This window comes from Notamacropus eugenii, chromosome 4 (genome assembly GCF_028372415.1).
Source record: "Notamacropus eugenii isolate mMacEug1 chromosome 4, mMacEug1.pri_v2, whole genome shotgun sequence".
Taxonomy (NCBI): domain Eukaryota; kingdom Metazoa; phylum Chordata; class Mammalia; order Diprotodontia; family Macropodidae; genus Notamacropus; species Notamacropus eugenii.
The window spans coordinates 10,575,147-10,595,755 of record NC_092875.1 but is presented as its reverse complement, the minus strand read 5'-3'; the positions used below and the strand labels follow the sequence as shown (position 1 = coordinate 10,595,755).

General features: G+C 44.9%; 1 protein-coding gene and 1 pseudogene across 8 annotated transcripts in view; both read left to right on the top strand.

Annotated features, from left to right (window-relative positions):
• TANGO2 (transport and golgi organization 2 homolog) overlaps positions 1 to 19,263 on the top strand; it is a 185,964-nt gene extending 166,701 nt beyond the window's left edge. For all 8 annotated transcript variants that reach the window (XM_072599765.1, XM_072599767.1, XM_072599773.1 and 5 more), the window contains 3 exons: positions 9,561 to 9,714; positions 15,643 to 15,747; positions 18,142 to 19,263. In XM_072599765.1, the coding sequence (XP_072455866.1) occupies positions 9,561 to 9,714; positions 15,643 to 15,747; positions 18,142 to 18,265 (383 nt within the window). In that variant the 3' untranslated portion in view covers positions 18,266 to 19,263. The remainder of the gene's footprint in view (positions 1 to 9,560; positions 9,715 to 15,642; positions 15,748 to 18,141) is intronic.
• Positions 9,721 to 15,551, top strand: LOC140498953 (homeobox-containing protein 1 pseudogene; annotated as a pseudogene).
• Positions 19,264 to 20,609: the final 1,346 nt, after the last annotated feature.

Below are 20,609 nucleotides of genomic sequence, written 5' to 3'. Positions count from 1 at the left end.
GCCTAGAGAAGAAAGGCTTGGGGGGCCTCCATCTATCACTGTCTTCAAGCCTGTGAATCTCTTATCACGTGTTAAAAAAGATTTGTCTGGTTGGCCCTTGAGTACAGAACCAGCAGGGGGCAGATTGAGGCTTGAAGTCCGGGGAAATGTGCAACAAGGTCGTTGTAGTAGAAGGTTCCTTTCAAGGATGGGCTGGAGTAGAGGAGGTTGCTGAGAGCCTGTCTAGTTCAGGAAGTCTATGGCTTTGTAGAGTTCCCCGGCATCCTTTTGGGATATGTGACTTAAAATGTTTTTCTAATTTAGTGGTTAGTTTTATTGTGGTTCATTCAGTCATGTCCAGCTCTTCGGGATCCCGTGGACCACGGCATACCAGGCCCTTCTGCCCTCCACTATTTCTCCAAGTCTGCCCAAGTTCATGATCTTTGCTTTCATGACCCTATCTGTCTGTCTCATCTTCTGCTGTCCCCTTCTCCTTTTGTTTTCGATCTTTCCCAAATAAATTTACCAGCCTAAATAAAATTTAACCATTGAAATAAAAATGTTCCAGCCTGACCCTGAAAGAATTAACTTTCAACCTTCTGTTGCTTACTCCTATAAGTCATCCCCAGTCCAAAGTTGGGCTCTAATTTGGGTTACTTTGACACCAACCAAGCAAAAGTTAAGGCTTCTCTTTTCCTTGTGAGCCTCCTGTGCCCTCTGAGGAGGTCATACCATTGGGGACTCCCAGGTGCCCCCAGCTGAGAGATTGTTCAAGAAAGGGTCAAGGAAGAAACAATGACTTAGCACGAATGGCTAATTGTTCCCTTCTAGGAGGGACATAAACCACAGAGAAGCCACTGGCTTTGTGGGTGGGATGTGTCTCCAGGACATGACAGAGACCCTCCCAAGATTTACCCATCCAGATCACTACTTCTCATCTCAGATGGAACCAAAGCATACTGCCAGGAGGAATTCAGAAAGCATTGCTAAGAATTAAGAGATGTTGGACTTTAAATGAACCTCTGATAGTGGTACTGTCTGAGGATGGGTTTGGGATGTTGGGCTCTTGACAAAGTGTAGAATCCATCCAACAAGGACTAATAAGACTTAGGTTTGCCTGGAGTTTTTAAAGTGTAGCCAAGAAGCTTTTAAACTAAGTTGGAGAGCCTGGCTGCAGTGGAGAAAGAAGCGCGGCAGGGACAGGAATGCACAGAAGATGCCATCCAAGGAAGGAGCCAAGAAATCCAACTTGGAGAAGACAAAACCCAAGAAAGTGCTGCTAGAAGGTAGCAGGACATGGAAGACAATCTCTGAAGGACTAACTATGAGGATTAGACAGGAGGCAGTGGTGGGGAGGAGCTGGAAGCAGAGGAGATATCGGGAGGAAGAGTGGGAGAAAGGGATGGCAGAGGTTTTGGCAGCTCCCTTGGAGCAGGAAGAGGTCTTGGCAGTCCTTAGAGGAGATCAAGTCCAAGCACACTCCTTTGACAGGTGAAGAAACTGAGGCCCACAGAGATGCGGCAACTTGCCTGAGGTCTCACAGGAATGAAGGATTTGAAACTGGGTCTTCAGACGTTGGAATCACTGTTCTCTCCATTCTATCCTGCTGCTTCCTTTGTTACCCAGGAAATCTGTGCTTGGAAGAGGATGAGGAATGACAGAGGAAAGGCATGGACCCCAGAATGTGGGAGGGACCCAGATGGCATGAGAGGAGTGCAGGATGGACAGGCATGGATGAGGCAGTCTGCTCAAATCAGTGAGATCCCAGCTCCATATGAGTGCGAGGAATATCCCAGAGATGGCGGCCACGGCAGGTGAATAAGCATGATCCTGAAATACGAGGAGCTGAAATGAAGAGCTCAGCACGGGCAAAGAATGCAGGACAAGGATGCTGCTCACGGAGGATGGAGGGCAGAGAGAACTGCTCCAACAACTCTTGTTTTGCCAAAAGAATCATTTGGAGACACAAAGGACACAACAAATAGCTAAAAGAGAGACTAAGTCCAAGATGAATAGGGAAAGAGACAACCCCAGTTGTTCTTAAGGAGTTCAAGTGGCCAGAACCAACAAAGTATATTCTGAGGTGGTGAAGGAACCAGGAAAAGGAGAAAAGAGGAAAGGCAGCTAGGCCTTGTCCAAAGACCAAAGTACTTGGAGTCAGGAGACAGTGGTCTGAATCCCACCTCAGATACTCCCTAGAGCAGTCACTTAACCTCTTAGACTTGTTTCCTCAGCTATAAAATGGGTCTGCTTGTACTGCTTACTACATGTGTCTATTTTGAAAAAGAGCTTTTCAGACCTGAAAGTATGATATCAGTGGGGGTTGTTATTTTTAAAATATGATTGTGGCATCACCGCACTGATGCTTAAAATAGCATAGGAACTTCCTCTTTTTGTTGGTGAGGTGAACAGCCATGGATGTTGAATGTTACATGCACTGTTAGATGCAGTCATGTCCACTAGTTTTGCTTTGGGGAAGCCTGGGCCTCAGAACATTGAGCAGTGGATGGAAGTCATCAAAATACAGATTTTGAGTAAATGAGAAAATACTTTCTAGCAACTGGAAGTATCCAAGTGATGGCGGTTTCCCTTTTCTTATTGGTCTCCAAAACTCTTCTGGGGGGATGATGTCAGAGGGATTCTAGGACAGGGATAGGTTGGGCTACTTGGACCCATCTGGGCTGCTGACCATCATTATCAGCTACTTAGATAAAGGCATTCACATCATGCTTATCACATCTGCATATGATAAAACGCTGGAAGGGACCTCTAACATACTAGAAGACTCGAGTCCGGAGTAAAGCCAATGAGTCAGAATCCTGGATTATCTTACCAGGCCAATATATTGAGCCAAGTGTAATATGATGAAATGTGTTAGGTTTTTAAAATGAACTGCACACATACAAGATGAGGGTGGCAGGGCTGGAAACCATCATCTCAACAAAGTGTTTCCAATGGCAGCTTTCTCAGGTCCCTTCTAGGTTTGACTTCTACAGCCTAAGCTGAGTTCAGAGGCCTCAAATTTTACACTGGGGAACCAGACTCATGCAATGCTTTCATTTATTAAAGACAGTAATTCAGAGCATAAAGCTGCATTTAACAATCAGCTTTAAAAATGTATGTGGAAATGTAGGCATGAGTTATGAATTTGCTAATTATTCTTCTCTGCAGGCAATATTAACCAGGTTTTGATTAATTGTCACAGATTACAGATATTACCGATGCTCATGGCATCAGCTCTCATTAGTCAACATACTTAAGATGTAAGAGAGAAGAAAAAGACCAGTTCAGGGCCAGATCTGACTCAAGCCCTCTGGCATTTCAGACTCAGCATTGGAAGTTTATTTACAATAACTTAGGAAAGATAGTTGGCAAAGATACAGCATTGGTTCCAGGGGATGTAGCTCCCCTCATCCCCTTAGGATTCTTGAGGAAGAAAATCCATCAAGTCAGAGTAGCCCTCACTCCTCATGTGCTGGCCATTTTATGCCTCTGATGACTGGAAATCTCCATCCCTTCTCAAGTCTGAAGGCATTTACAATCTTCGCGGAGGTTGTAATGCCAGCCCAGCCTATGTGGAATAGGTGGTGCTTCTACTATGGAAGTGAATTGTGTCACCCAGTAGAGCTAAAGCAGAGGGTCCCACGGAATTTTGTGTTTATGTTCACACAATTCACCATTCCCAAGGCATAGGGGATCCCCGTGGGAATTCTTATCAGGAACCCAGGTCACCTAACAATTCCACACCTTCTCATCCTGTTCAGTTCTTATCCACATTTACCTCAGAATTCTCCCAACAGCCCCTGGGAGAGCAAAGGCTGTCCTTTGGTTCTTGATTGACTTGGGGGTCCCAATGTCGCTTCCAAGCTGTTGCCTATCATTATCACAACAGCTGGTCTACCTGTTCTTCTGGACACATCTTTGATGTCCTTTATGCCATATCTCACGTGGATGTTGAACTTGGTGAAAGGTAGTCTTCTAATGTATTTTTCCATGGTTCTTTGGAGTTGGGTGGGGGTTTTTTTGCATTTTTAATTAAACCTGGAACATCAGTAATTAATAAAAATCACAGAAACAACTAAATGATTTAATGGTTAACACTGTGGAAAACACAACCTTCATCAAATAAGCATCAGACACCACACAATCTCCTACCGGGACTAGGATGTGAATTTCATGGAGTATCTAATGACAAGGGGAGAAAAGTACAAATTACTAAGGAATTGTTTGAAAGAGATGAAAAGTGAGGAAATCTATGCTTGATGACTGCAAATCATAAGACAACCTTTTTTCTGAAAGCCTGTTCTCCTGAAAATACATTAACAGAAATTGGATTTAATACAGCCAGGAGCTGTCCAGGGAGTGTACAGATGGTTATTTTCATATAAAACACTGCTATTGTATAGCCTCCCCATAATAATCTGATATGCCATTTATTGGATAGAACCAAATGTTAGAAACATTGTTAGTTTTGTTTTTCTGAGATAAGTCATGAAATATATGTTGTCTTAACATTTTGGTTAAGAACTCTGAACCCAAGGAAAGTCATGGTGAGTGACAGGTGGACGACTTAAATTTTGTTCTTTCCTTTTGGTGTGAAGGAAGAAGTATGTAGGCTAATACTGGGTCTGGAAAGTTCAAATCTGGCCTCAGACACTTCAGCAGCTTCTGTTTGCCTCAGTTTCTTATCTGTAAAATGATCTGGAAAAGGAAATGGCAAACCGCTGTAGTGTCTTTGTGAGAAGACCCCAAATGGGGTCACCAAGAGTCAAACATGACTGAAACAACTCAATGACAACAAAAGGAGGCTTTTGATATTTGATCCCTGAAGCAAGTTCCCAGCCTCTGTTCATAAGACACCCAGAATCTTTTAACGAGAAAAATGAAAGGATGGCAAAAGATTGATCTGCTCAGCCCCCTGCCATCGAGCATTTGGGAGGCTCAGTGGAAAGGGCACTGGATTTGAAATCAGACGACATGGGTTTGAATGCCCACTCTTGTGTGACTTTGGGAAAAGGTATATCATCATCATTGTTGCTAGTATTTTTTAAATACCTACTCTCTGCCAGGCACTATGCTAATAACTTTTTAATATCTCCTTCTTTCTCACAACCACCCTGGGAGGGAGGTGCTACTATCATCACTATTTTACAGGTGAGGAAACTGAGGCAGACAACCATTAAATGACTGGCCTAGAGTCACACAGCTAGTAGTGTCTGAGACCTGATTTGAACTCAGGTCCTCCTAACTCCAGACCTGGAGCTCTCTCCACTATGCCACTTAACTGGGTCTCAGTTTCTCATCTGTAAAATGAGGCCCATGGATTAGTTGACCTTTGATATCCCTTCTAGCTTTAATTCGTTGATGCCATGAGCTCTCTGTAGTGTTCTCTCCAGCTTTTACAGAAGAAACTGAGGCCATTCTCTGTGAGCTCCCTCTTCTCCACTCTTCCTCATGTCCTGGCACTCAAATTCCTTCTGCCACGTCCTCCTCCTTCTCCCTGGTCTCACATGACCAAGTCACCTCACTCCTGACCAAGGGCACTCCCTCCACCTGCTCAAGACCCCATTCCCAGATTGCCCCTTCCCTCTGTCCTCCTCATCTTATGCCCATGATATCACTTATTTTTCAGTCTCTCCCTCTCTGCTGGCTCATCCCTTCTGCCTTCAAACATGCCCATGTCTCCCCCATCACTTGATCGTTCCACCCATTAACTTCTGCCCTTTGTGGTTATACTCCCAGACAAAGCTATCAACATGAGGGCCCTCCATGTTCTCTCCTTTCACTCCTTACTGTCCAAGCCTGACCTTGTCATTCCACTGAAACTGTTCTCTCCAAAGCGACCTTAGCCCTCATTCACCTTGGCCTCTCTGCAGCCTCTGACCGTGTCCACCACTCTCTCCTCCTTGGTCCTCTCTTCTCTTGGGGTTTTCAGGACATCGCTCTCCCTGTCTGACCGCTCCTTTTCTGTCTCTTTTGCTGGATCCTCTTCCAGATCACCCCCTCTAGCCAGTCTGAGTCCATCATCTGTCTGTCAGGAGATGGGTAGTGTACTACATCGTGACTCCTGGAATCATGATTGGTAATTTTGCAGATCAGAGTCCTTGAGGCTTTAAAGTTGTTTGTCTTCACACTATTTTTGTCATTGTATAAATTATTTTTCCTCATTCTGCTCCCTTCACTCTATGTTAATTCTGTGTCTCCTTCATCATTTCTTGCAAGACAATAATTGCATTCCATTACTTTTATATACCATCAATTATTCAGTCCTCCCACAATTGACAGACGCCCCCTCAGTTTCCAAATTTTTGTCTCTGCAAAAAAAGCTGCGGTAAATATTTGTGAAGTCTTTAGTTTATTTTGCTTAGAACTAATCCTGCCCTCAATCTACCCTCACTCTCATTCCCCCCTTTCCCTCTTGTTTCCTTCTTGTGTGATATGTATTTCTGTATCCAACTGTGTGTATTCCTTTGACCACTTCAGATGAGAATGAGGTTCAAATACCACCAGTGCCCCCAGCCCCATCCTCCTTGTTTATGTATATTTTTTCTGAGCACCCTAGTTAAATGAGATGATATTCCCTATTCTTCCTTCATTTCCCTCCAAAATAGAAGCAATAGGTCCCAGCCTGAGCCTCCTTTGGTCATTATTTGGGCTCTGATGGCTCAGAGTGAGTGTGAATAGCAGTTGTTCCTGTTCTGGCCAGAACCCCTGAGGGTCTTCCCCTCCCAGATTGATTTTTTTTTTTTTTTTTGACTAGGTAAAAGAATCCATTCTTTGGCTCATTTCTTACCTAGCTTTAATCACTAATGGATGTTGACTCAGACAGACTGAGACCCGGGAAAGACTTTAGCTTGAAAAAGCCAAGGTCTCCTATTGCATCTGGGGCCATCTCCAGCCGTCCTGACCTATATCTGGTCACTGGATCCAGATGGTTGTGGAGGAGAAAGTGAGGCTGGTGACTTTGCACAGCCCTGCCTCACTGAAATCCAGCTCACTTGCAAGTCATGATGTCATTGGTCCTCTTGGAGAACGAAGGACAAACAACATTCACTTTGAGTGAGATACACCCATTCAATGAATCGACTTCTTTAAGGAGTTGCCTAAGGGATGGCCCCTTTAATCAAAAAAAAAAAAATTCAGACTGGGAGCAGATGCTCAAGGTTCCTGGGCAAAAAGAAACCATTACTATGTAGTATTTAAATCCACTCTGTGCTAGATGGGTGGGGACTTGTCCAGTCTATGAGCTCCAGAGAGAACTGGGTTTGAGGCTTGATCTTTGAGCAAGAAATACAGCCTGTAAACCCAGAGGAACAAAGGCAGCCTTAAGCTGAGAGCTGTTCAGTTCATCTTTGCTTCCTTGTAGGTTTTCTTCTGTTCTCTGCCCTACGCTTTTTACTGTGTTCTTTTTTCCCCCTTCCTCCTCCCTACCCACCACCCCAAGGCTACAATTGAGCATGGATACAATATACAGGTATCGATAGATACATACACATATACATATATACACATATATACACATAGAAGCATATACTTTCCCTAAGAGATTCTGCTCCCAAACTTGTTTTTATGTTCATGTATTACTACTTTTTCCTATCTCTCCTAACTCTTCTACTTTACTTCTACATGCTACCTTGCCCTCCCATTATTTAACCTACTCCCACTCCAACAAGCCCTTCCTTCTCCTCCCACTCCCCTAAATCTAAACACCCTTCTTCACCCCCATTTTAATCTATTCCCCCACCCTCCCCTGTAAAGATCTCTCCCTTATCCTCTCCCCTCTCCTTATCCCCTGAGAGTTTTATTTCTTTTTTAAATTTGGAAGACTTTCCTACTCTCCTAGATGGATATGTATTTTCCCCTCTTAAACTCATTCCTAATGAAAGTAAGTTTCCAGAACTAACAGCCCCATCTAATTCCTCTGTATTGGTTCTTCCTCTCACATCTCATTTGTGTAGACTAGTTACTCTTTTAGCTGCTCTTGAATGGTTTGACTTTTTAAAGACATATCATACTCAGGTCTGCCCCAAGCTTTCTTATAAGTAACAATCTTGCACATAGGTTTGGCATTTTCCATACATAAAAGGTAAACATTCTATCCTTATTGAGTCCCTTGTGATAGATCATTGGTACGTACCTTATATTTCTCTTGGTTCTTGTATGTCAAGTCTATTGATTTCAGGGTGGTTGTTGTTTTTTTTAACAGTGTCTTGGAAGTCTGACAATTGATCAGATGTCCATTGTTTTCATTCAAAATTATGTTTAACTTTGCTGGGTATGATATATTTGGCCAGAGGCCCAGTTCTTTTGCTCTTCCATATGTAGCGTTCCAAGACCTGCGATCTTTTAGTGTCACCGGCGCTAAGTCTTGTGTGATTCTCATTGTGGTACCATCATATGTAAATTATTTTTTCCTTGTTGCTTGTAACAGTTTGTCCTCCCTGGTCTGTATTCGAAGGTCCATTCCAGCTCTGGCCTTCTAAGCTCTGAGGACCCTTCTGACTTTTACATTCTGTCAGCCAAAGACCCTTCCTTCTCTTGCCACTCTCTGTTCTAGGCTCCTTCCCAGCCCTCCCATTCTCACATTCTAACCTAGTACATTGCATTCTCTGACTCTTGGGTACATTTCTACAACGTGTGTGCCTGGTCATTCTCCTCCCTTCTTGTTTATATCCATGGAGGGTCCCTCCATGGAGTACCTAATGCTTTTCCAAACTGAAGAATCTGATCCTTTTTTGTACTAGATCAGTTTTTTTCAGTTTATAAGGTCATTGTGAACACACATAATTGAGTTTGCTTAATTTAGAACATTATACTGGAGAATTTTGAAAATTTTATTTTCAACAGAAACTGATGAGTTAGGCAAGTATTTCATATAGACGCTGAGCACCCGATGAAAATGAGGGAGTTTCCCTGGGAAATCTGCCTTTGGCCTGTCTCTTTTGTTAGGCCTTAGGGCCTGTGACAAGCCTCAGGGGAGGGATCAGAAAGAGCCCTCTATGGTAGAGGCCCCAGCCAGGCAGCCTGGAAAGGAGAGTGCTTGGCTGCTGGTCAGGAGCATCCGTCAGTGTAGACACTCTCAGTGAACCCAGTGGAGCTTTGGGTTCCTCATCTGTGAAATGAGAATAAGGAAGCTTGTAGCTTTGCCGCAAATAGAGAGTTTCAAAAGGAGGCAGACCCTGGTGCCAGTCCTGTCCCTGTTTCTTCCCAACTGCATGTCCCTGGACAAGTCACCAGGCTCCCTCCTTCTACTTACTGCTCATGTCCGGGGCGATTAGGTTCTAGAGCAGATGACCACCCTCGGGGAAGGAGTTTCCAACCTTGAAAAAGACCTGGAGAGAGCTCAGATAGCCATCTCTATAGTTCTGTCAGTAGAATTTGCCTCCAACAGGGATGGCACCAGAAGAGCCCATGAGATGAGGTCAGTCATTCAAGAATTTGGTAAATGCTGAAGTACTAGAAAAAAGTGTGAACTCAGGGCTTTTACCATGAGTGCACAAAATAAGCCAGGCTGTTCTGTTGGACTACAGCTGGCCAAGCAGTCCTGAATCTTGTTTTTAAAAGAATTTTCAAACCCATAGGTGTGTATGGATTGAGCAATTCTCTCTTGGAGACCCCTTGGAAGAAACTTCAGTATGGGAAGCAGCTCTTTGTGGATGTGATTGACCAAAGCCAGGACCTTGCCAGAGAAGACCTGATCTCTGAGCTTCTCAAAGTGATGAATAATCAGGAATGGTAAGAGTTCCCCTCCACTGAATGCCCTTCTCTGACTACCTGCCAACACACACCTCCCTGACTTCCAGTGGGAGGAGGAGGAGATGTGGCAGGGGAGCAGAGGTGCCAGGTGACTGCACGTGATCAGCACCCAGGAACTCTGGCTGCCGGGCAACGTGCCCATGCCTCAATAGGAGATCAGCCAGGTATTTTCCCATAAAGAAGGAGACTTCCAGTGGCCACTGATGCAGTCTTGGGGGACACCGATTAATGCATCCTGACCAGAAAAGGCAAGGTGACAGGCAGTGAAGTTCCATTCATTTGTCATTTATTAAGCGTTTACTGTGTTTGTTCCATGGTACTAGATGGAGAGAGCAGTTTCTGTGCATTGATAATGTTAGAAACCAGAGTGTAAGGAGTTAAGAGAGTAGGAGAAAAAGAGGAAACCCCTCTTATAGACAAATCTTTCCTTCCATAAAAGTATACAGGGTGGTAGGGATGGATGAATGGATCATGAGAAGAAGACAATCCAACTGGTGAACCACATGCCTCACAGAGAACCCCCCAGCAGCACCCCCTAAACATAGACAGTAGTAATATGAAGGAAGGGAAACCTGTGGAATAACTCACAGATGGGGGAGGTGGGGACATCAAGAATGGTCTCACCGCGCTCAGCTTGAGAACACTCAAGCTGTTCCAAGGGGTGGGGGTGAGGAGGGGATGTCCATGCCAGGTGGTGAAGGATCTCAGGTTTCCTCATACCAGCATCATTTAAAGGAGTCAGGAAGGTTTATCCTGGAGGAGAGAAGGCTGAATGTGGAGAGGACAGCTGCTTCAAGCATTTGAAGGGGGATCAGGTGGAAAGGGATTCTGGGAGGTTTCCGGTGCCTTCCATACCCCACCCTGCCCAGCGTCCAGGACTTCCATCTGCTCTGATGGATGTCTCTTTGCTTTGATGACCCAATTGTGGTCACACCTTTGATTCATTGAATGCCAGAGTGCATCCGTCTGACAATGACTGGCCTTGTGACATGATTTCTTGGGGGAAGATCTCACAAATGCTTGTCCTACCATTGTTCAAAGACTTCAGATGAGAAAGAACATACACCTTCTGAGACATGACTTGCACTTGACTTTGTTTTGAATGAGGAAGGGCTGTGCATATCACCAGCCTCACTTCTCCTCCAGAGCCATCTGAATCCAGTGACCAGATATTCATCAGGATGACTGGAGATGACCCAGGATGAGGCAATTGGGGTTATGTGACTTGCCCAAGATCACACAGCTAGTGAGTGTCAAGTGTCTGAGGTGAGATTTGAACTCAGCCCTCACTCACTCAAAAAAAACCCCAACAGTCAAGTACAAGTCATGTCTCTGATGGCATGGTCTTCATCGGCAACTGAAAGACAAACACAAACCTCCTGAGGCAACCCCTTCTACCTTAGGAGAGGACTGACAGCTAGGGGGCACCACAGTGCATAGAGCTCCTGACCTGGAGTCAGGAAGACTCATCTTTCCAAGTTCAAATCTGGCCTCAGACAGTTACTGGATGTGTGACCCTGGGCAAGTCACTTCACCCTGATGCTCTCACTTTCCTCATTTGTAAAATGAGCTGGAAGAGGAAATGGCAAACTTGTCCAGTATCTTTGCCAAGAAATGGCAAATGGGGTCGTGAAGAGGATACACCTGAAATGATCCAACAAGTCTTAGGGAGGTTTTCTGGCATCAAGCCTTGAGGCGCCTCTTGGGCTCAAGCAGAACAAGTCTAGCCTCTTCCACCTGACAGCTCCCATTCACACACGAGTCAAAACGTTGCCTGTGATGTCATCGGTCCTCTTTGAAACAAGGAAGAACAACCTAGTGAAAACCGCTGCTGCCCACCCTCCAGTCCAAGGGCATGTTCTCTCATGAGTACCTACAGAAACCAGGGGAAAGTGGCTCAAGCTTAGAAATACTCACAGCTCCCAGTTACAATGGGATAAGAGAAGGTTCCAGATTCAACAAAGAAGGTCCTCAACTTGTACTGGGGAAGAAATGGGTACAAGCTGGTCCCTCACTCCTCAGGCTCAGGTTACTGGTTCAGGGCAGACTGAGGAGGGGGCCTGAGCCTAGGAGTGGCAGTCCACAATGGGGAGAAGTTGTGACCCTAAGCCATGTACAAGCAAGGGGCAAGTTCAGACTCCAGCAGCAGCTGTGTGGCTCAGAGCCCAGGAGTCAAGCAGGGTCCCAGCACATTCCAAAGACTACAGGAATCCCAGGACAGAAGGGAGCCTTTGTCATCATGTTTTGTCCCAGTCTGCTTTGCTACTGTGAACCAGCAGAGCTTTCCAGCTAGCTGATAGTGGCTGAGTCCAGCAGCAATCTACTGGAACTCCAATTAGGGGAAGCCCACACAAGTATGTTGTTCAGACTCAGACCCAAGTCAGGAATTTGTAGAACTCTGACCAGGAGAGCAAAAATCAGACTTCACCCTGGATGAGACCATTTCGGGATCAGTGGAAGGTTAGTTCTCAGCCTGACCTGTCCCTGAGGTTCTAGAATACAACCACACTGAATACGCCCAAGCAAGTCCTTAGCACAACCCTTGGCGCATAGTAGGTGTTTAATAGATATTTATTAACTACAAGTAGCAAAAACCTATCCAAACATTTCTTACAAAAGTGCTCCAAGGCCAATCCTAACATAAAGTTTGAAGTCAGGAGGAAAGCTGGAAAAGTGAGCAAACAAACACAACTCTCCCCGTAAAAAGCAGCTGTGGCAACACAAACCCAGAGGAAGGGAATGACAGCAAGACATTTATGAGCACAGCACAGCTAAGGCACAAGATCAACTAAAATTCCTGGAAGAGATGAATCACTTTTATAAATGAAATTAAAGCACTAAAGAAAAAAATTGGAAAAGACACAGATGAAACAGTTGGAAAAGAAATGAATGACTCTGTACAAGACATACAAAATCTTACCTAAGCAAGAAACTCCCTGGAAATTAGAGTGAACCAAACAGAAGCTACTGACTCCATGAGACAATTAAAAACAAAGTAAATAAAAATAGGAGAAAATATAAAGTATCTCATAGCAAAAAAAAAAAAAACCTAACTAGAAAAGAGACCAAGGAGAAATTATTTAAGAACAATTGAACTGTCTGAAAGCCATGACAAAAAAGAAGTCTAAACATCACATTCAAAAATCATGAGGGAAAACTGCCCAGATCTCTTAAAACTAAAAGACAAAGTAGAAATAGAAAGAATCCATCTATTACTTTCTAAAAGGAACAGAAAAATGAAAACTCCCAGGAATATTCTTGCCATAATCCAGAATTTCCAGGTCAAAAAAAAATACTGCAAACATTCAGAAAGAAAGGAGCCATAGTTAGGATCATACATGATTTAGCAATCGCTGCTACAAAGGAGCAGAGAACTTCAAAAATGATATTCCAGAAGGCAAAGGATATGGGCTTCCAAGAATCAATTACCTAGCAAAACTGAGTATGACGCCGTAGGAGGGGGAAATGGACCTTTACTGAAGCAATCTTGATAAAAAGACCAGAGCTACATAAAAATTTTGAAGTGCAAACTAAGGAGTTAAGAGAAACATAAGAAAGGTACTGGCTGCCACCATCCTTTCACAGAAGATGGGGGAGCTCCCAGAGAATGGTAAATAATGCTGCCAGACTTCAAAAAGCATTTTGACTTCCTTCCTCATGTAAAGTATGCTCAGTTCCTTTCCGATGGTTTTGGTGGAAACCATGCCTCACTCCACAGATGAACCCATACTTACTATAAGTAAATAGACCTGCTTCAGCACCTTTGATATACTGGAATCACCAAACACGAAATTATCCATAATTGAAAACTTTACATCATCTTGATTAAGAGCATAATGACAAGTCTGGGAAAAGGCCCAGCTATGGAGGTGGTTCCTATGGAAATAGTACCAACCATGTACCAGAACCTTCCTCAACATCTACAGCTCCCACATAGACTCAACGTTTGGAAATGTCCCCATCACCCATCAACAGTGATGACACTTCCCCACAACATTGTACTACCAGTCAAAATGGGAGAAAAAGTAATGGAAGGCTGTCCATTTCAGATGGAAAGATGTCTCCCACTCATTATGCAGACAGCATGGGTCAGAGATCAGTTTTGAAGCCTCAGAAGAGGGCCTAGATGTAGATGATAAAGTAGAGGAATTAATGAGGTGAGACAGTTACATGAAAAAAGGAAATCAAAGCTTTTCTTGACAACTGGAGGATCTCCCAATCAGTTGTTGCGCTGGTAATGGGGATCAGTCAGAGCCAGATTTCCCATTGGCGGTTGCATCCAGGGTCAGATTTGAGTGAACAGAAAACAATGGCATTTTGTCGATGGTACCAGCTTGAAAAGACAACCCTGGTGCTACTCTAAGTACGAGGCCTGTTCCCATTCCAGTGGAAGACACAGCGTAGAGATAGACACCTCCCCCAGTCACTGCAACATGTGGCACCTTCAGACTATGGTGAGATAGCTGATTTACTTGGAGAGCAGAGTACAGGGCTGTCAAGGAGAGGTCCCCACACAAAATCTCCACTTCTGAGCAGCTTCCCACCAGTGAGTGATGTCTGACAAATCAGAGACAAGGAAGATGCAGCTTCTCTCAAGTCAAAAGTCAAACATCTGTCAAAGAAACTCACCAGCATTCCCGCTATATTCTTCAGGGAGTTGAGAAGCGCACTAGTAATCATACTGTGCTTTTACCAAGGGGTGGTAGTTTTCACTAATATGCTTCCACATCTGACAGGCTGAGTAGGAAACTAAGAATCTGGTGGAACAGAGACATTGCCAAGCTTTATTTAGTCTTTATTCTGACTAAATGAACTGGAGATTTCAGCAGTTTGGGGGTAAACTCAAACTGTGTTACGATCTAATTGGGATAATTTATTTGGCCAGAACAACTCTTCCCTTCTTAGAAAAATAATGTTTATTCAGTTTCGTTGTGTGTCTCATTGTTAAGTTTTTAAAAGATTTGCTTGAATTCCCCCAGAAAATTGTCTCTTCTCCTTTTCTCATTTCCTTCTTAGAAACAGTCTTTAGGCTAGAAGGTGACATATATTTTGGTAGGAACTTTGCCCAACTTTTGTCCTGGAGTCTGCGATTTTCTTTGACTAGACCTTCACTCATCCCAGTCATCAAACTTCCACCAAGACAGGTCAGATAGTAATTCACATGCAACTCTGAAGTTCTTTGACAAGTCCACAATAGGTCTCATTTCATGTTTTTCTTAAAGACTTTCCTAAGTGACAAGTATCCCAACTTCTCATAGCATCAGAGAATTGACTCATATTCATAGAAATATATTTAGCATACAGCTTAATAGTGTCTCATCTAAATGAATATCTGACAAGTCGATAAAGCATTAAGACAGAATCAAAGAATTTGGAATGAGAAGGATCTGGGAGATCAAAAAGATAATTCATAGCTTGAATGAATTGTTATCATTATATAGACTAGACATATCTTTGAATTTTTATGCAAAGGATAGGACTAAATCAGAACTTCTTTATAATGGCAGTGTGGCTATGGATTAACTGTTCTGTATATAGACTTTTATTGTATGTATATGCTCTTTTGCATGAGTAGTCCCAGGGTTTATCGAACAAGGACCTCTCCCTTCCCCCCCACCAGAAGAAGACGCGGGGTTAGTAGCTAGATGATCTCTAGAACATGAGCACAGAAGGGATTCACATGAGATAAGACTGGCAAAAGTGGATGGAGATGGATTGTGGGAGGGGGGGGGAGGTCTTTAACTATCTGGGATAAGTGAGAAAACCTGGACATGAGTGACTGGACAAAAGCCAAGGAGTGAGGATGAAACCTCTGGCCTGAGGGAAAGAAGGAATTAGAAGGGTGGGGGTGGGGTGGGATGAGAGCAGATGCTGGGGCTCTTTGACCTCTGGTCTTTGTCTTCCCAGTCAGCTGCCAGACCCTGCCATTGAGGACCAAGGCAAGGACTATATACTGCCCATCCTGAATAAATACTCAGCTGTGTGTGTACGCTGTCCGGGATACGGCACCAGGTAAAAACATATATTGATATATTTAAGACATGAAAGCAAAATGAATGGATGGCATTGACTTAGTGCTTTGTGAAGGTTCATCATTTAATTCCACAAAGCTTTATTAAGCTTCTTATCTATCCCTGGGCTGTGCTTGGGCAGAGACCCTGCCTTTAGGGTCTGCCAAGGAGGGATAAGTCAGATACATCAGGAACTCTGGTACCATGTGCCAAGTGCCCAGGAAAGGCCAAATCCACAGTGGTGAGCACTGGGTGGGGTGTGCAGGGAATTTGCTGCTACCTGGGACCATCAGAAGGACTTCCTAGAGGAGGGGGTTCTTTCCCTGGGCCTTGGATAAAGAAAAGAATGTGGGGTGGCACAGGCTTGGACTTACCCATGGCTTCCTGCCAAGGAAGTTTCTCTCACTCATGGCTCATTGCAAGCAGACCAGGGCCCCACAGTTTCTATCCCTGAAGTAAGCATACCACACTTGGAAGGTTTTGGGGAAGCCTCTGGCTGCTATATTTATATATATATGTATATATAAAATATTTATTTATTATAAATAATAAGGAGTGCTCCCCAATCTGGGAGGCCTGAAAGCCTGAAGGGTGAGCAGGGCAAGTCTGATTTCCAGATTCACTGTCACACAGAGGCCCCCCCACCTCCCCAGGGGAATGCCCTGGGTACAAGATTCCTAACCAAGGTCAGCCTTGGCTCCAGACCTCCAGGAAGGGCAGGTGCATGACCTCTCAGTGAGGGCCATCCATCCCTCTTTGGGCTGGCTCTGATTGGCAGGAAGTTGTTCTGTCATCCCCTCCCCCTTGACCCTCCCATGCTCCCCGTTCTGCCCCTGATGCCCAGGGGAGCCAATCTAGGCCTCTGCCAGAGTCTAGGCCTCCAGATACCTAAGACTGGCTCTAATGTCATTGTAGGGAGGAAGGAATGCAGCCAGTCTGCATTTGAGCTGGGAGTCTTCTGAGTGGATGAGTCTCTGTATGCGTGCAGCCAGGCAAGAGGGGTATGGAGGGTCATTAAAGGGCCTTCTGGGCTGAGGAGTTTGTTTGAGCTCTATCCTCCTCCCTGAGATAGGGCAGTGCCTACAGACCTATGCCTTAAGCAGATTCTTTGGGCAGCTCTGGAGATGAGAGAAACTGTACATAGGGGAGCCAACTAGGAGGCTATTGTGGTGATCCGAGGGAGGCGATGACCTCACCTGGGCCTGCTGTGTGGCCAGAGAGAGGGGATTGATTGAGAAATGCTGTCCAGGGAGGGCAGAACTACGGGACCTGTGGAGAAAGTGAGAGAATCAGGACATGAGCAGGGATGGGCCTCAGAAAACAGCAGGAGAAAGGGAAGGGACTGGGAGTGCTGTGCTCCCTGTTCCTTCCTTCCCTTCCCTCATAATTCCAGGGCCCAGGGGACTTAGAGACAGCAAAGCAGAAAGAGGGTGTCCTGAGGGGTAGCAACAGGCCTGGGTTCTCCTTCTGTGTGTGACCTTTGGAAAGTGAGGACACAGCCATAAGGATTCTGAGAAGAGCACACATTCCTAGAGTTTTGCGAATCCTTTTACAACTGGTCTTCTTGACTCCTTGCCCAGCACCCTCCACACTGTGCGACCAACTGCACTATTGACTTGGTTTCATAAGTCATAAGATTTATAGCTAAAAAAGTCCTAATTTGACTGGTGAGGAAAGTAGATCAGTAGAGGTTGACCTGTCTCCCAATAGAAAGTTAAACAGCTGGGTTCAGATTTGTAGCCTCTGACACCAGATCCATGGTTCAGTGTGCCCAAAGGACATAGGACCCGAGCACACAGCTTCCCTACTGGCCAACAGTGGGGTCTGTCTGGCAATCCTGGGAGAATTTCTCATGCTCAAGGAAGCCTTGAGCAGCCTTCAGCAGACAGCAGAGAAGACCCAGGTTCTAGGGAAGGATCAGGGCACCATATGATGGACACAGAGGTGGGAGGCCATCTGTTGGCTGGGTCCACTCTTACCCTCCCTCTTATTGTTAGGAGAAAGCCAGGACTCTCTCCCTACCCCAGGAAGCCCATGAGGAGGTCTTCGAAGAGGCTTGTAATAGGGCCTCCCTGAGTCCGTGAGGTGGAAAAATGTGTCTGAGCCTCAGAGAGAGAAAGGAGCTATTTAGAAAAGAAATGAAGTTAAATAAAGCACAAAGGCAGGTGGGCTTCATTTGGTTTGTGTCCAACTCATGGCTCCCTACAAGTCAATTTTCTCTCTGAGACTCATGGCACACACTCATCAATTTTAAAGCATTCTCATTAAGTCTCTCTGCCTGTTTTCCTGGACACTGCCCCATTCCCTGGGATCTGGGAAGGAGGCTGGAAAGAAGAACTCTGGCCCTCCCTGGAAGCAGGGGAGATTAACTGGCTTCTCCCATTGCTTCTTTCAGAACCAATACCATAGTTCTCATTGATGCCGAAGGGAATGTCACTTTCACTGAGCGCAGTATGATTGACGAGGACATCAACCAATGGAAGACCAACACCTACAATTTCCAGCTGCAGAGTGAATAACTTTGCATCTGAATAGGCGCCCATAAAAGAAACTCAAAGAAGCCAGGCCAAGAGAGCCTCTCCTGAGACCACCTAGAGGCTGATGGCAGCTGCTTCTGCAGCCCTGCACCATCTGTACCCCCAGAACCTCCACACAGTCCCCAAGAAAGAATATTCCAAGTCAGAATGTAGCGACTTTCCAAAATGTCTTTATTTCCTCTTTAGTATTCCTCCTAAATGTCCAGTGCTAACCTGGCCTCAAGTTTGTACATGATGGCGCTGGAGATCAATCAGTTGGTCCCTCATCAGCCCGTCACTCGCTTTAGATGAGGCTGCATAAATGAAATCCTAACTTTCCCAGAGGACCTATGCAGTGACACTGTAGCCCACCCTACCCCCACTCATCACCCCCTGCTGGGTCTCTGTGGGCATAAAGAAGGGAGAAACAAGGAAGGGGCCTCCATGTTTCCAGACCAGACTTTCCCTCCTAATACAGCTTTCCACTTGGCTTTACTCCTGGTTTATCCGGATCTCTTTTTTAATTAAGTCAAAACTGTAAGAAACCTTTGGGTGAAAATAACATAGCTTCACTCACTTGTTTCACATAGGCCCCTTGGTACCCTTTCATCACGGATAATAAACTTCAGATGAAGTTGATGTAAGGTCCCAAGGAAAGCCAATTCTGAAAATGCAACCGAGCCTATAAAAACATCTGCTCCCCAGATAGCAGCGTGTCCAGCAGAGGACTGGCTGGGAAGATGCCTTTCTGCAAGGCCCATCACATCTGAAGTGTCACTACTGGTTCTCAGCTCCCTCTATGACTCTCTCCCTGTATAGTGTCAGGCACTTGAAGTCAGAGCTTGTCAGTTCAGTCACTGGAGGCTCTCCAGGGAAATAACACTAGCTGGGGCTTTCTGGCCTACTGTGCCCCTCCCTCATTTCCCAGGAGACAAAAAGTTAGTAGGAATATGCCTGTGCAGTCTGAAAAGCTGACAATAAAATGCTCATTGAAAATGGAATGGTTACACATATGAAAGCAAGCACATGTTCCCTTTCTAAAGGGGGCATGAATCAGAATGGGTAATGGTGAGTTGGGGTGGGGAATAGTCACACAGTGTGGCATCTTAGGGAAGAACACTGACCTCGTACACAGAAGGCCTGGCTTTGAATCCTAACCCCAAAAGGTGGTAACTTAGCCCTCTTCTGGCCTCAATTTCCTCAAAGCTAAAACAATTACTTGGATTCTCGAAGGAGGAGGAAAGTGCTTAGTAAATGTTAGAACTCATGTGACCTCATGAGACTACTCAGGAACCTCAAGGTGTGAGAAACGTGCTCACTTTACACAAACAACAATACTCACAGTGAAACCGGGAAAATCATCCTTTTATTTTAGCCAATTATTCTACTATCCTAGTGAATGGGTCACTCTCTAGTGGAGAGGAGCTTGCTCAGACAAATGCAATGCTTTTTAATATTGTTCCCTATTTGAATTTCCCACCTTGCTTTCCATTGGTTGGATGCAGCTTCCTGAACTTCCTGCTTCATATTCTCCTTCCCCATAGATCCCTCTTCAAACAGCTCATTAAACATGCATACAAGCTTCTGACCTTTTACCTCATCAGAAGCCTGGCTCTGCTAGGTCATGATTCTGATTAGAATCAGTAATCTCTGACTTACATTCTGCTATCACTCAAAGCTGGGAGGAGTTTTATCCTGTGGAAACAGAATTCCTCCTTTTGTTTCCCACTTAGGGGTCCCAAAAGCCAAGAATCTCAGAGGTGGACAGTCCTTGAGCTAGCTAGACCAACCAGTAGCTGAATGAGAATTCTCCTTCCCAGGCAGCCAATTTCACTTTGGGATGCCCCCTCAGGAAGTCTTTCTTTAGATCAAACCTGACTTTGCCTTCCTAATCCTGGCCTGGTGGGGCCAAATCTAATCACTGTTCCTTTGTGGTGGTTATTGTTTAGTCCTTTTTTCAGTCATATCTAACTCTTTGTGACACCTTTTGGGGTTTTCTTGGCATAGTTGCTAGAATGGTTTGCCATTTTCTTCTCCAGTTCATTTTAGAGTTGAGGAAACTAAGGCAGACAAGGTGAAGTGACTTGCCCAGGGACACACAGTATCTGAGGCTAGATTTGAACTCATCTTCCTGACTTCAGACCCAGTACTCTATCTATCCACCGTGTCACCTAGCTGTGAAAAGGGTAGGACAGCAGGAGCGTCATCTCCCTGGCCCTGGGTCCAGTGTTGCCTAACGTCCATATCACACTAGTGACTGCCTTTGAGCTTCTATCCTCCCAAGTCCTTGGCTCTTTTTTCAGACATCTCACCCTCACACATACCCTGGTTCTTATATTTATAAAAT